The following is a 14764-nucleotide window of genomic DNA, read 5'->3' as shown; positions in this document are numbered from 1 at the left end:
GTAAGCACAAATGCCAATAAAAGTCACCTGATGTCCCGTGGCTGCGCTCAGGACATGCCAAACCTAGAGTATCCTTGTTTTTTGTAGACTGTGAGAACCTTCTCCCTGAAAGGCATGACCAGCAAGCTCTTTGGGCAAGAAACCCCTGAGCAGAGGGAAGCCAAGATAAAGGTTCTGGAAGAGCAGATACGGGAAGGAGAAGAGCAACTGAAGTCTAAAAATCTGGAGGGCAGGTAAATGGACTTGACTGTTTCAAAGAAAACACAGGGCTTGTCTTAGCAAAAGTCCTTGACTGGATGCTCTTGAAGGTGTTTGCATTTTATAAGTGTTTTTAATATATTCTTGGTGTTTATGAGCTGTCTATAAAAGCTCCTGTCAGCTGCAAGTTGTGAAATAAAGTGCAGTACATGCAGTTAGCTTCTGGTCTGAGTGTATGGCTTACGTAAAACCTGATGACTTTCCCAGTTACTGAGCCCACTCTAATGGCTGACTTGCATGCTTTTATGTTCCACTAGTAATATATTTAGCAGGTGGGCTTTGGAGGTCTGCAGCTGAATAGGCTGAGACTCAAAGGCTGATTTGCTTCAAATACAGTATTTAGTTTGGTTTATGTGTAAGGGTGCTGAGCCCATATTCTGCAATTTCTCATACGGGGGACACCTTACTCCTGTTTGAAAGTGATTAGATCTGGGGAGTTGTGCTTGCATAACTGCTTCTTGGTGCTCTAATGAAATTTTCTTCAGGTATGCAAAAATGAAAAATAGGAGCTAATAATCTTAAAGCAATGTGATTTTGTCAAAACATGTCTGTCATATAGCACAAGGGGCAAATGTGGCGTCTCCTGATATGTTAGCATTAGAGCTGGAAAGATAAGACTAGTTCATGAATAGTTCAAAACAACAAGACACTCAGGAAATGCAATACCTTAATAATTTTGGCAGATGTATTTGAGATGTGCTTTTGTAGCTCTGGAAGCAATTTTTGAGTGACTGCTAGTCCAGCACAAATGAAAGTATGAATTACAGATATATTCCTCCGTTTTAATTACGGAGACCTGACTACACATCACCAAACCAACCAAATTAATTTCTGAAGTGAATTGTCCAAATTAAATTTGCATTGTAAATGTTTATTTAACTTGACTGTCTCACATCCTGACAAACAAGTGATTCTTCATGCTGCAGAGATGAAGATTCTGACTTGACAGTTGAAAAAGAAATATGCAGTGTTGTGTGCTGGATGTTGGCATAAAGATAATTAGTTATCCCAACAGAATCTGAAGGAAAGAAGTATATTCTGACTTATGCTGGTTCTATGGCAGTGATGCTTCCTGGGGAAAAAAACCAAACCAAACAAACATCTTAATGTATCCCGTGAAACTCTAGGTTAAAAATCTTAAAAAGAAGATGGAAAATTAGGTTGTGGTGCCAGTTGTAAAATGAGGACACTGAAGGATTCATAATATTTACAGGACTTGATTTACTGACTGAAAGATGGAGCACTCTGTCCTACACAGCTTCTCTGCTGAATGTTGAGAGCTGAGGGTGGAGCATGTAAAACATTTACCAACAGAAATCATTGCTTTAAATTTCAGAGACTTTGTGAAAAGTGCCTGGGCTGACATTGAACGGTTTAAAGAGCAGAAGAATCATGATTTGAAGGAGGCACTTATAAGCTATGCTGTTATGCAGATTAGCATGTGCAAAAAGGTACGTGTGGCTTGGGAAAGGCTGGCCCAGTGTATTTCTCCTGTCAGCAGGGGGGCAGATGCAGACTGTCAGTAACTGGGAACATGGCAGTCACAGAAGATCAGAAGTTACTCCCATAAAACCTCCCACTTACTCCATCCTAGTTGAACTCAGTAGCATGTTAATGTTGAGATAGATATAGCTATAGATATAAAATAGACAGCGTGGTCCAATTTCAGTGTGCTCTCTGCCTTCTTCTGTGAAGTTCTATGGGACTTCTTTGTAGAATCTTATGTTGAAGAGAGCTGTGGATGAGGTTTGCAAATAGAGTATATTCCCACCTATTGATTTTTAACTGTTCTTTTAAAAGGGAATTCAGGTTTGGACAAATGCAAAGGAATGCTTCAGCAAGATGTGACTGTCTGGAAATGAATTCCTCCTCCAAGTGCCAGAGAATGGAAGCACAGTGTATAACACCAATGTTATGTTGCTACATGACTTAAATACAAATCATGAAATAAATGTAATTGTTAATAAAGGATGAAAAGGACATGTTGTTAAATGTTTAGCCCTGACTGCCACTTGTGGCATGTTTTATATGTGGTAGCAAATAATGCAGGGGTAAAAGAGTTACTGAAAACTACAGCTTTGTATTGGGACAAAGGTATTGGGAAAGTTATCCCAGAAAGTATGAACTAAACTGTTCAGAGACTTGTGAAACACCATGCTCTGTAATGTGTAGATCACTTCCAGATGCCCTTCTTTCCAACCCTTGCTGTTTAGAATTTTTAATGCTCAAGGGTGCTTTGGTTTTATAATGGGGCACACAGTTATGTTCTCGAGGTCTACACCATAAGAGAACAAAAAATGAAATATTGTAATGCCTAGAGTTCATATTTAAATGCCTTTGCATGTCCATAGAGAAATATGTTTTTCCAGAGTTCAGGTTAAGCAGTCTCAAACTCCTGAGATGTTTGAAACTCTCTACAGTAGAGGTGTTGTACAGTGGTTTGATAACAATATTCTGCATTTACTGGTTCCCACTTCAGTTTTGATACGGGCATTGATTTCTTACTAAACTTCTTCCTGCAAGTAAAGGAGACTGGTGATCCAGCTGAGCAGGAAAACCAAAGTCAAAGCTGGTAAGAAGCAGATGCAACTTCTCTTTGGTTGTTTGGAACCTGTTTACACTTGGTGTGAATCTGGCCTGTGGCACCTTGTAACTGAAGTGGTTTGGTTCTTAAACAAATAGTTCTTAATGAAGGTGCTGAAATAATAAACCTGGTGCAGCTTCTGTCATACTTCAGAGCAGTGATGTGCAGAACCCACAGTGAGCCAAGGTGTCTGTTTGGCCCTTGTGATGATGTTTCAGTGTCTGTGAATTTTGTCTTCGTGTGTATGTATGTATATACACACCTGTATAACATGATTTGCAGTTACAGGATTTGCATTAAATGTTTCCAATTATGAAAATCTCTTACCACTGTCTAATATTGGGCTTTTTCTATGTCCTTTCTGAAAGTTCCTGAAGTCTTGTGGAATTTGTCAGACTTGATTGCTAGTCCTGAAGGAAGCTTTATAATAATCTGTTGAAAAGTGTATTTAATTATTTTGGATTATAACACTATTCAGATTTTTTTTTTAAAGAGATACTCCAGAAAGTCCTTAAATGTTCTTTTGATAAAACTATCTAAATGTATTTACTGGTATGTCCCATGTTACTTTTGTCTCTTCAACCTTTCTTTTCTATAAAACCATTGTAAAGAATGCATAGTTCTGGTGCACACTACAGCTTAAAACTCTGAAGTAAAATGCTGGTACTCTGATAACCTGTGTTGGCTTTTTCAAAGCATATGACAGTGACATGCCTGGCTGAGAGATGATGTTGGGCACAAAGAGGTTTCTTCCTTTAACATCTACAAGGAGAAACATTGTTCCATTTAGAGGTTGCAGTATCCGGTTCTGGTACAGGCTGAAGGACTCTCACATTCCAAATCAAGAAGTTGCACACTTGATGTATTCAGTAAACCTTCTAAAAGAGTGGTGCCTTAATACAATACCATGAGGCGCTCAGAGTAGGTATTTTTCATGCACTTTGATTTTTGGTAGATCTTTCTGGTGCCTCTTTCCACATGTCACTTGCTGTACAGCTCATTAAATGTATTAGTATGCCTTTTTTTTCCTTGCTAGTTGTACTAAAATTTAAGAAGGGAACAAAACAGTTCTTGTAAGTTTTGTGCCAAATAAGAGAAATAAAATTGCTCTTTGATATTTTTGTTATGTTGTTTTTTTTTTTTTTTTTGTAAAAAACTGTCTTTCCTGTTCTGGAAACTGCTGTTTGACTGCTTGAAAGTGGTTCTTATCCATCTTAGTTCTCAACTGGCCTCCAAATTTGGGTTTGAAATTTGGTGAATTCTGCACAGCTTCCCCTTTAGGTAGGAACATAGTGCTAAGGCCAAAATTAGATGCTTGTTGAAGCTGTCTGAATGTGTCTCCATCAAGTCAGGGGAAGATGCTTTTGAAAACATTTTGCATTATTTGACAGAAATTATGTGAAAGGCAAATTAAGAGTAATTTGCAATAACTTTGTTTCTTTTACTTCTGTCTTTCTAGGAAAGCATTGCATGTGGTCTGTGCAGTTGGGGATCATAGCAAACTGTGAAGGTTTCTCCTCCTCATTTGGCTTTTCAACTTCTTAAGATGAAACCAGCCAGCTAATGGCTATTTCCATGTGGGAAACAGAGCCCACCTGACACATGCATGCTTGCAAAGTGTGTATTTTTCCAGTTATAGTGTGGATTTAGCCCCTGTAACTTGTTCCACTTTGCCAGTTATCCAGTAAGCATCAAAAATTGGTGCCTTGAGAATTATAACAGGTAGGAAAAACATTTTAACTTAATCTCAACTAAATGCTTGTATGTAAAAATGTTTGCCTGCCTGGATCATCTAATCTGCTGATCCTGTTGCTTCTGTCCCAGGAAGCTTTGCTGGGTGGATTATCACTGTTCTTGCTATCTCTACCTTCCCCATTACTAGCAGGACCTTGTATTGTCAGAGCATTTTATTTGCTACTGTTGTCTGTTCCTGAAATGTAGCAGGAGTGACAGAGCCAACTGCAATGGAAAGATGGAGGTTTATGAACTCTTTTTTTTTAATGTATTATTTCAGCATCTGGCACATCAGCCCAAGCAGAGTTAACCTGGCAGCTGTGTACAGGGACTGCCTTGGCAGGCGCAGAGCAAATCTTGGAGCTCAAGCCACACTGAGGAGTTTGCCTTGTGCAGGTGAGCCAGAAGAAAGTGTTGGCTGTGGCCAAACACACAGCAGAGCCAGCAGAGCAAAGCTGCAGTCCCAGAGCACTGCAGCTCAGGATATCTTCCTGTATCACTCACTCTACCTCTGAAATCCCTTTGTTCATCTTGGTTCAAGAACTGAGAAACACTTTCTAATGTTTCCTAAAGGATTACACAGAAGGAAGTTGTCTTAATTCCCTGTGCTTGTCACACAATGGCACGGCAGGGCTCTAATCCGTGTTTCCTTGTGCCTCCTGTTCTGCCCAGCCCTGCTGTCTCTGTCTCGTGTTTGTCTGCAGAGCTCTGTGAGGAGAGGCACAGTGTCTAATGAAAATCCCCACACAGGGTTGCTCTAGAAATAATGCAAAGAGAGGAAGCAAGTGGAATGGGAACTGGGAAACTTGGAGCACAGGCCTTGGTGTGAAATCCAAGTACACTGTACTAGTATGTCACCAGTAAAAGCAGTCCCTTTGCTGCTGCCATGAGTCCATGTCTGCTCCTGCCTGGTGGGCTCCTGCCTGCCTCCCCAGCAGAGCTGTGTTTGCTAGGACAGGGTGTCTCCCTAAGGCTGTCGCTCTATCCTGAGAGACCCTTGGCAGTGCAGGAGAGAAAGTGCTGTGAGCTGCTTCCCTCTATGGGCAGCCCCTGGGGCAGGCAGGGTGCTCACTGCAGCTGTGAGCAGAGAGGTGTCTCTCTTGAGTGACAGAGACTCGGATGTCCCCTCAGCTGAAACAGGGGGGTCACCTGTGTCCCCTCCACAATAGCACTGCCATGGAAGCAAAGGGTTGTGACCCTCTGGCTGCTGTGTTCTGGTGCTTCCTGGTGATACAGTGCTACCAAAAGGATTTTGTAATTCTGACTTTCTGAAGGGTCAAATGCAGAGGAGAAACTATTTTGGGTTTGGTTTGGGTTTGTTTGTCTTTTCTGGCTGCCTTTTGGTTGCTTTTGAACAGCTTATCTAGACTGGCCTTCATAATGCTGTGTTTTCTTCAAGAAGAATCTTTTGCTCTGACTGGTTGTAGAACAAATCTGAAACATGAAGCAAAGACAAATCAGGAAGAATTTTGGGTTGTTTTGGAAGAAAACAGCTTCAGATAGTGGAAGTACAGAGTGTTTAGAGGTAAGGAGAGATGGTGCCATGCCTGGACAGGTAAGGATAGGGTAAAGCTGCACATGAGGGCAGACAGGTTTTGGGGAGAGATACACAAGAGGGTGAGGAGATAAGAAGATGAGGCAGGGAAGAAGGGACAGCAGGGGTGGGATGGGTGGTGCTACTGGAGAAGACAACAGATGGAAAGTTCTGTACCTGCAGATGGGGCTGTGCAGGAAAAGAGAAAAGCAGCTTTGTTCTTGTTTTGGAGAAGACAAGAAAAGGAGGAAGATGAAAGCAGGAGGTAAGGAGGTTTCAAGAACTGTCAAAGACAGCTATATAATACTAATGGTAGTGTAATGATAATCTCATACTGAAACTTGTAGTGATGACTGTGGTCTTGAAGCTGAGTTCAACACTGATAATGGTGTGACATAACTCAGGAGAGATTTTGTCTAATGTTTTGTATCTATATTTAAAATGGTAGTTTTCAACTTTCTGAATAAATAAAACAGGAGAAGAAGTTTCAGTCTTCAAAAACCCAGCATAAACTTTGTGGGCACTCCAATCCTATAAACACCAGCATAATCAACGATGTGATCTGGGGGCCTGCTGTCTGATGCAGCTCTAAAAGAGGCTGCCCCAACAAGCCATGGACTACAATTAATAAATAACTTCATCTGTAGCAAACATGCTCTGTTATCTGTAGATATCTGTGGCATGTGATAACACAATTATATTCTCTTCAGAAAGCAGCTGTAATTGGCTGCAGAAGATAAAAGGTGGCGTTGTGGTGAGGCTCCCCGGGATGCAAAGGTGGAAAATGGTGTAGTCGAAGGGAAAAGGCAACCCCGACCGCCCTCTGGTGGGTCTCCAGCAGGAGCTCGCAGGGCCCGGGACCTGGGATCCCGCTGCCGCAGGGAGGTCCAAGGCCACCTTCTCATCTCCTGCCCTGCAGAGGTATGATGGTGTAATTGAAGCCTAAATACAAAGGGATGGGTCATCTGGAGCAGTTTTCCATGCAGGTTTTAGTGCTGCGTTTGTGAGCTGCTGTGGGTTGCTGTTAATAATGCAGTGTATTACACTGTGATTTGCAGCTTGGGCGCCTTCTGCACTGCACAAACACTGCTGTGAGTTGGACTCAGAGGTTTCTGAGCTAGCAGTATTTTTGTTTGTTTGTTTTTAATAGCTGCTTGGATGTGATGCCAGCTGCATGGTCAGAAGGAATGCTCTATGGCCACTTGTGCAAGCTGCATTCCTGTGTAAGAGATGGCAAAGTCACCCTGCCCCAGTGCTGCTTTGAATGAGGTTTTTCTGAAGTGTGTGCTCTCTGGTGACAGAGAGGCCAAGTCTCATGATGGTTGTTCCTGGGGCCAAAAGGATAGACTTTATTTCCAGTCTCCTTTGTTTTGATTTGATTCCAAGCACAGTGCTGGTGGCTTCCCCCTGATGGCCTCACAGATACTGGAAGCTCAGAGGGCAGCAGGGAAGAGCTGTGGGCTCCTTGTGCTGTAGCAAGATCCCTCCTAAGTGACAAGACAGAACTGTACATCCCCTTCATCTTCCATTTGCCAGCCTGGAGTGGGTGTTGCAACAGCCACAGCAGCATTCCCACTCCTGTGTGACATTCCCTGTACTCTGCCATGGATCGTGTTAGCCACCAAGGTCATCCTGCTCATTCTAAGCTACCTCTGGTGCTCCTGCTGTTGCTCAGAGTGGCTCTTTCCCCAGCCTGACCACACCAGGGCTGCCTGGAGCTGTGCAGGGCCTGCCACTGACCTGCTCCTTGCTCCCATCAGGTGATTCATCACTGCTTCCCAGCAGCACAGCCTCCTCTCCTTCCTGTGGCTCCCTAATCCTGTCCACCTCCATCTCACCTGTGGTCTCAGTGATGCCACAGTAATGTCAGTAAGGACTCTGAGCAGCACAGAGCCAATGGCAGAACACAGCAGGACCCTGCTTCCCTAAAGAGTTCCCATTCCTAGTTGCATCCTGAAGGCTTTGACCAGATTTTAGTTTATCTTAAGGAATGCTAGGCTGACTTTCTGATTCAGAGCAGGACTGGCCCAACCGGAGTGAGGAGAGCTGTGATGTGGTGGATTGCTGCATTAATAGTATTGCTCCATCAAGGAAACTGTAATCTCTTAAAATGAGAATTAATTTGACAAGATTTGTTTTTCATGAACATGTTGATTGGCATTAATCTCTTTTAGCTCTGTATCAACTATTCTTTTCCCAGGGATTAGTTTCAGACTGACAGGCCTGTAGTAATTCAGTCTCTGTAGCTACATACTTTTATAAACAGACAAAATATCAGCCTTCTTTTAGACTTGTGGAATTTCTCCTGAAATCTAAGAACTGTTGAATATCAGCATCCGTGGTTCATAGATCATTTATGTAGAGACTTCTATAAGCTTGAGAAAAGGTACATGGATCTGGAGATATAGGCATTAATTTAAGCAGATAATGTCTAGTGCTGCACCCTGGGTGTGTCTTGGGAGAAAATATCCCCTTGTGATGGAGCTAAGGCACAGCTATAGTTGTTGAAGAGCCTGCAGAGACCATGATTTGGTTAGCATCCTCCTAAATGAAGTGAAAAGGATATTCTTGTGTAGTTTAACACATTATTACATTATAGTTCTATGCTGTTAGTGAAGTTTGACATCTCAGAATAAAAGTGAGTAATTAACCTTTGAACCATGTAAAGCATCAGGAATATTCACAGATTGAGTGGACTCCTTTGTGAACTAGGAGTAGCCAAACTATTAGAGGAGATCAGGAATCCTCCTTTCAAAATCTGAAATCATTCTCAGTGTTAAATTTTCCCAAAGTACATCTTGCTTCCTTATAGATAATTGATCTTTCCTAACCTCTAATTTCTCTTTATGGTTGGCTTTAGCATTCCTTCTCTCTACCTAATTTACCTGGTTATATTTGTCCTGTAAGCCTGGACAGGGATTTGAACATGTGTTGCCTTTTTCAATTTCAGGGCACTTACTTAAAATATCCAGAAGTAATTGCTGGTGATCATTCACTTTCTGTTCAAACTCCTTCTCCCTGCTGATGTAGTTACTGCTATTTTTAGCTTTAAAATGCTAAATACATAGTGCTTAGCTGGGCTTTTTCTGTTTCCTACCAACAAATATAATGATTTCGATTACAAGGCAATTTAGTGTTTGCTGGGTTTCATATTACTTTTGAATTTGAAAACATTTCCTTTTTCTCTCTCATGTTGACATCCACTGTGGAGCTTCCTGGGCTGGAGCTAAATGAAGGTGATGATGGTAAGAAAAATAAAGTGATGTTTGCCAGCAAATGTGTGAGCAGCAGGACAGATGCCTCCATGCTGGTCCTTGGCAGATGGTCCTGGGGAATTATTGACTTGATCCAGGTAATGTTTCTCCTTTCCCCTATGTCCAGTTACTGGAGCAGGCTGGCTTTGGCACTGCAGTGCTGAAGATTCCCAGCAAACACACAGGGACTGGGGAGCTGGGTCTGATGGAGATGCTCCTGGAGGGTCACAGGGCAGCAGGTTCCTGGTTTGGGGGTGCTGACAGGATTTGTCTGGTTTCAGGGGAGCAGAGGGCAGTGAGAAGCTGTAGGACCCCACCTTTGGGAGCTAATAACCGAAGTGTTGCAACATCCCTCTTTGAATAGCGAGATAAATATGTAGAGGGGAAATTAGCTGTTAATAGGAGCAGGGTAGGAGATGAGCAGGGGTAAGAAACCAGAGCTCTGCAAGTCCAGCTGAAGGTTTGGGTAAGGTTGCATTTGGCAAAACTCCAAAAACTTCAAACTTTAGTCTGCCTGAGCCTAATGCTCAGAAAATTGGGGTGGCTCCTACTGTGGCCATCCACAGTACATCCACAGCCTTCCCATTGGAAGAAGGTGCCACAAAACCTTTATCTCTTACTTAAAATGCAATTGCACCCAGGATTTCTTTCTGTTCTTCCTATCCACTGGTTAAGGATGGAAAAGGTCTCAGTAAATATTGCTGAGATATCTGCTTCTTTGTGTTGTGCAGAGTCCTCTAAGTCCTCACCAACACTCCCAGTATCCTGTGATGTACATCAGCAGGGGTGGCACTGCTTCTTTATGGGTGGCTCCATAATTAGCTGTCCCTGGAAATGTAAGCTTAATTACATTTTATGTGTTGGCTCTAGAGAGGCAGGAACTGTGTCCTTTGAAGGATGTTCTGTTATCCAGAAATTTGTGGGTTTTTTGCAGTGACTGAAGAGCTCTGAGGCACCATGGATTGCCTTTCATATTGGGTTGAGCACCCACTGTCAGTGATGCTATTCTTCTCACCATTTGTATTCCTGACCTTTCCTCTTCTGTCCCCAGCTATCCCCCCCAGCTTTGTCCTTTTGTCTCTAAAAACTGCAGAGACTCTTGCTTAGCTTTGATATGAACCATGTCTCCTGCAGTGACTTTTCCTTTTCCCCCCATCTTCCTGAAAGAATGAGTGGCAAGTCCTCCCTGGCTTGCTTGTCCAGGAATTCTTCAACTGCTGCATCAGCACTTGTCTTCCAAAGCACTGATCTTCTTGTGGCAAGGTGACAAGCATTCACTTTGGAGGAACCTCTCCTGCTGCAGGACAGTGATGTGGAACACAACACAGCAGCAGACAAGAGGTGCACTTACCCCTCTGGAATATTCCTTTTCATGTCTCACAGCTGTCCCTGAACAGAGACATTTCTGGATCCATTGTATGGAAAAGCAAACTGTTGTGTGGCTGTATAGGAACTCTAAATCCAGTTATTAGATTGTCATAATCTGTGGAAAGAAGGGAAAATAAAGCACAAACTGTGAAATAGCCTCCTCTTGAAGACTGATTGTGCTATTTTTGTAGCCCCTTGGGTCAACACACACCCAAGGTGTTCCTTCACCTCCAGGTGTTTGAAGAGGCTAATATTTGGAAGGAAAAGCTGCTCTGCTTAGTATAAGAGTTCAGTCTGACTTGCATGTCCCAGATGGCAGGATCTGGAGTAATTTCAGTGTAGCATCCCTGGGTGCTGGGTGTGAGAGAGAGTCAGTCACATCCCCAGGTAGGTGTTTCAGGCAGGTTAAAAGAATTGCTCCTTGGAGATCCCTCTCCGTCTGCCTTGACTGCACTGGGAGTTGCAGAGAGATAATTAGATTTTAGATGTAGTCTACCCTAAATAAGGAACAGAAGCAGCAGTGGATTTCTTTTGCTTTGTGTTTGCAAAAAAAGTGTTTGCTTTTGCTTTGGCCTCTTTTCGTTGGTAAAAATCAGAAAATGGGCATTTTACAGAGTTTTCTTGGATTTCATCCAGAAACACTAGATTTGCTGTTCTCTAGGAAAATGAACCTCTGTCTTATAGGTGTGGCTTGGGAAAAAATAAATAAATAAAAAAATAGTTTGCGGGTCAGTGTTCCTCCAGCACGTGGGTTTATCTGCTTGGAGCACAGGACATGAATTGCAGAGGAGCCAGGTGCTGGCTGGGGAGCTGGGTGTTGTTTGATTCTGGGGATGGCTGTGGGCTGGCAGAGAAGTCAGCCGGTTGTATCTGGGCACTGCAGAATGTGTTTCAACAGGAAAAATAAATCCTGTCCGTACCTGTGCTCGCTTGCTCCTGCCGGAGCCAAATCGCTGCCTCGTGGGCTCCGGGCAGCGGCAGCGCCCAAGCAGCGTCACCGCCCGGCTCGGGGCTCTTGTGCAAGCCCCGGGCAGCCGGGGGGTCCCGCTGGAGGCTCCGGGGTGCAGCGCCAGCCCCTGCGCGGTTCTGGGAGGCGATCTCGGCTCCCGCGTCCCGTCCGTGCCCGCTGCCCGCCCGTCCCCGGCGCGCCCGGCAGCTCCCCCAAAACCCCGCAGTTTGGCACAAAGGCTGGCTGGCCTCACGGTCACAGCTCTGGGGCTGCGCCTCGCTCTGCCGAGGGCCTCTTGGGCCAGTGGGCTTCGGCAGAGAACCCCAAATCTAAACTAAAAAAAAGCAGGAAAAAGAGAGGCAGATTTCAGGCATGCTTTTCACAAGAGGACCGACTGTTTTGGTGTTTCTGCTTCCTTGGCTTTCTTACCCAGCCTTCGGCTTTTCTTTGGAAATCAGGCCACTTGTCATGAATTTTGAGAATGGAAAGAAATCTGGAAGCCCCAGGCCCCCGAGTGGCAGTCACTGCTATGGGATAAGTGTTTGCGAATGACAGCTGGTACGCTGTGCTCGGCGTGCTGGGGGACGCAGGGGAGGAGAAGCCACTTCTGCTATTTGCCAGCACTCTCAGGGAAGAAATGCTTGCTAGACAGACTGGTTTGTGACATAAATGTAAAACAACAGCAGAAAAGAAACCTAAAAGAGCCATCTAAAACCTAAGAAAAGCCACTTGCTGTTGGTTGCAAGATGATATATTGTCTTTGCTCTAATGATGAAAACAAAATCCTTCAGCTCAAGTTTTTCTTATTGGACAGTGTTTGTGAGAGAAACTATTTCAATTTCTGGAAAGTTAAAATCAGAGAAATAATTTCTTTGCTTATGGCTTACCTGTCAGAGAAGAGGCAGATCTTGACCATCTTGCTTCCACCCCTATCCAGACTTCCTCAATGTTTGGAGCAGCCTGATCTGAGTTTTTTTATCATACATGGCTCCAGATACAAAGCTTTGTTCTAGCTCTTCTGAGACTCTGTTTGGATTTCCCATTTGGCTGGGCATTATCTCTAACAGGATCTTCAGGAGCAGAGCCTGGACTTGTACCTCCTGTTTAGAAAAAAACCAAACAAAACACCCCAGGGCAGAGAGTGTGCAGTCAAGGTGCTCTGCTATCCTGCAGCCTTTTCTGTGCTGACTTTCTCCAGCTGAGTGGGAGATGCTTCTTCCCCTCCCCTTCATGTGTATCCTCAGCTACTGTCAAGCACTCATTTTCTTTGGTTTGGGGTTGTTTGGTTTTTTTCCTCCTTATTTGATAATTTATGTTCTTTTTCCTTGTGACACAGTCTTTTGCTCATCCTTGACATTTCTGTCTTTTCTCAGAGCAGTGGAAGGAGTCAAACTGTGGGTGAGTCTGTGCCATCCTGGCCATGGCACTGGTGGTTTGGATGCAGCCATAAATCCTGAGACTTGGAAGGAGCTCATCTACTGACAGCAATGCACTCATGGGTCTGCTTGATGCAAATGATTTGTGATGTATCACTGGGCTGGGCTGCCAAGATGTAGGTTAGGAGCAGATGAACTGGAAATCGCTGCAGAAAGGCGAGGATGCGGTAGTTAGCCACCTCCATCCTCTACTTTCAGTGTCTAGGGCACAAAGAAGAAAAAGAAGAAAGATGGATTCAGCTGCCAGAAATTCACATGATGAGGGGCTGGTAGGGCTGTGGCAAAGGCTGTCCCTGGTTGCTGGGGGTCTCTGTGCTCAGGGGTCAGGCAGATGGGCACAAGTGGTACCAGTGGTGGCTGTGCTGCCCCCAGAGCTGCACATTCCCACAGCTGTGTCTCCTCTGCTCATCCACTGGACAGGACACTGGCAGCCTCTGCCCCCTTTCAGTCATGTCTGAGTAATTTATGGCCACAAGTAGATGCCAATATGAGATTCACTGGAACTTGCTGGCATCCATAAACACTGTTTTAAGAGGGGCTCAGACTTGTGTTCCTCTGCACTACAAACAAAATTGGCTTTTGCTAAGTTTCCAAGAAGGGTCCTTTTCCACAGGGGCTGCTGCTCCTTGGGTACCTTTCCTTGGGAAGGCACTGGAGTATTCCTCAGGGCTGAGGAGATGCAGACCTCCTTGTTCTTGCAGAAGTTATGGGAGGGGGAAGAGGAAATGGAGAGACAAGCCACCTGGTGCTGTGGCCACCGTGGCCTGCCCGCTTTAGGAAATAAACTGAAGGCAAGTTCCCTCTGTGTACCATGGTCCCCTAAACTTGCACTTCATACCAGTTTTGTGCCTGGTGCCTGCTGATGTGAATTTGGAAAGGAAAACCTGTTTATGGGATGTTAATTTAGGTTGTGCAATGAATCATGTGACTAGCTGGCAATTAATGAGATGGCAGATAAGGGTCTTTTGGGCTAAGATCACCCATATTTTGTTCTATGTGTGGACTGCCCTGCTGCAGATGGCAGCTACTCATAACCCCTTCCTCCCAGTGCTCTCCAGTAGCAGATAGGGTAATTCTCAGCATAAGTGTGTGACTGACTGAAAAATGCACCAGCTGCCATGGGAGCCTCCTTTCCCGTGAGTATGGTCAAGTGCAACCCACAGCCCTGGGGGCTTCTCCTTCCCTCACCTATCCATGGCTCTCCTGCTGTTTGCTGTGCCTCCCTGGATCCACAGGAGAGCAGGGACTGTCACCATCCTGGTGAGGAGGATGTTGTGCCTGACTGGGGCTCCAGCACAGCTGCTTGATGGAGCTGGACATCTCCAAAGAGGCACTTGCTAGCTGGTCATTGTTTTGTTTTCCCTTGGTTTCTCTACTTTTCTTACTGCCTCATTCCTTGCAAAATTCCGTGTGCTTTGCTGCTCCAGCTGGCAGCTCTAGGCTGCTTCATGCTCACTGTCAGCAATCCTCTATTTCACAGCACAAAGCAGGGGCTGCAGGTGTGGGCCCATGTCTCCAGTGCCTTGTTTGCTGTATCTGTGCTATTTGTATTCTTTGGTTATTGCAAAGCCAGGGAATCTTGGAAGGGGTCTAGAATAAAACCCAGTGACAGGTTAGTGTGCTTAGCAGTGTGACAGCAGGCACTAT

General features: G+C 44.5%; 1 protein-coding gene and 1 long non-coding RNA gene across 3 annotated transcripts in view; one reads left to right on the top strand and one right to left on the bottom strand.

Annotated features, from left to right (window-relative positions):
* The window catches only part of SNX4 (sorting nexin 4), a 32428-nt gene extending 28471 nt beyond the window's left edge, over nucleotides 1–3957 (top strand). For both annotated transcript variants that reach the window (XM_086896337.1, XM_086896336.1), the window contains exons 12-14: nucleotides 88–233; nucleotides 1595–1709; nucleotides 2059–3957. In XM_086896337.1, the coding sequence (XP_086752463.1) occupies nucleotides 88–233; nucleotides 1595–1709; nucleotides 2059–2106 (309 nt within the window). In that variant the 3' untranslated portion in view covers nucleotides 2107–3957. The remainder of the gene's footprint in view (nucleotides 1–87; nucleotides 234–1594; nucleotides 1710–2058) is intronic.
* An 860-nt stretch (nucleotides 3958–4817) lies between these two features.
* LOC147652281 (uncharacterized) lies at nucleotides 4818–13042 on the bottom strand. Its single transcript, XR_015288861.1, has 2 exons — nucleotides 12569–13042; nucleotides 4818–10847 (listed from the first exon to the last, which is right to left on the bottom strand). It is a non-coding gene; the product is annotated as an uncharacterized LOC147652281 (long non-coding RNA).
* Between the last annotated feature and the right edge of the window lie 1722 nt (nucleotides 13043–14764).

Source organism: Cyanistes caeruleus, chromosome 7 (assembly GCF_971803275.1).
Source record: "Cyanistes caeruleus chromosome 7, bCyaCae1.hap1.1, whole genome shotgun sequence".
NCBI lineage: Eukaryota > Metazoa > Chordata > Aves > Passeriformes > Paridae > Cyanistes > Cyanistes caeruleus.
Note: the sequence above shows the minus strand (reverse complement) of the source record. Positions and strands in the feature narration are given on the sequence as shown.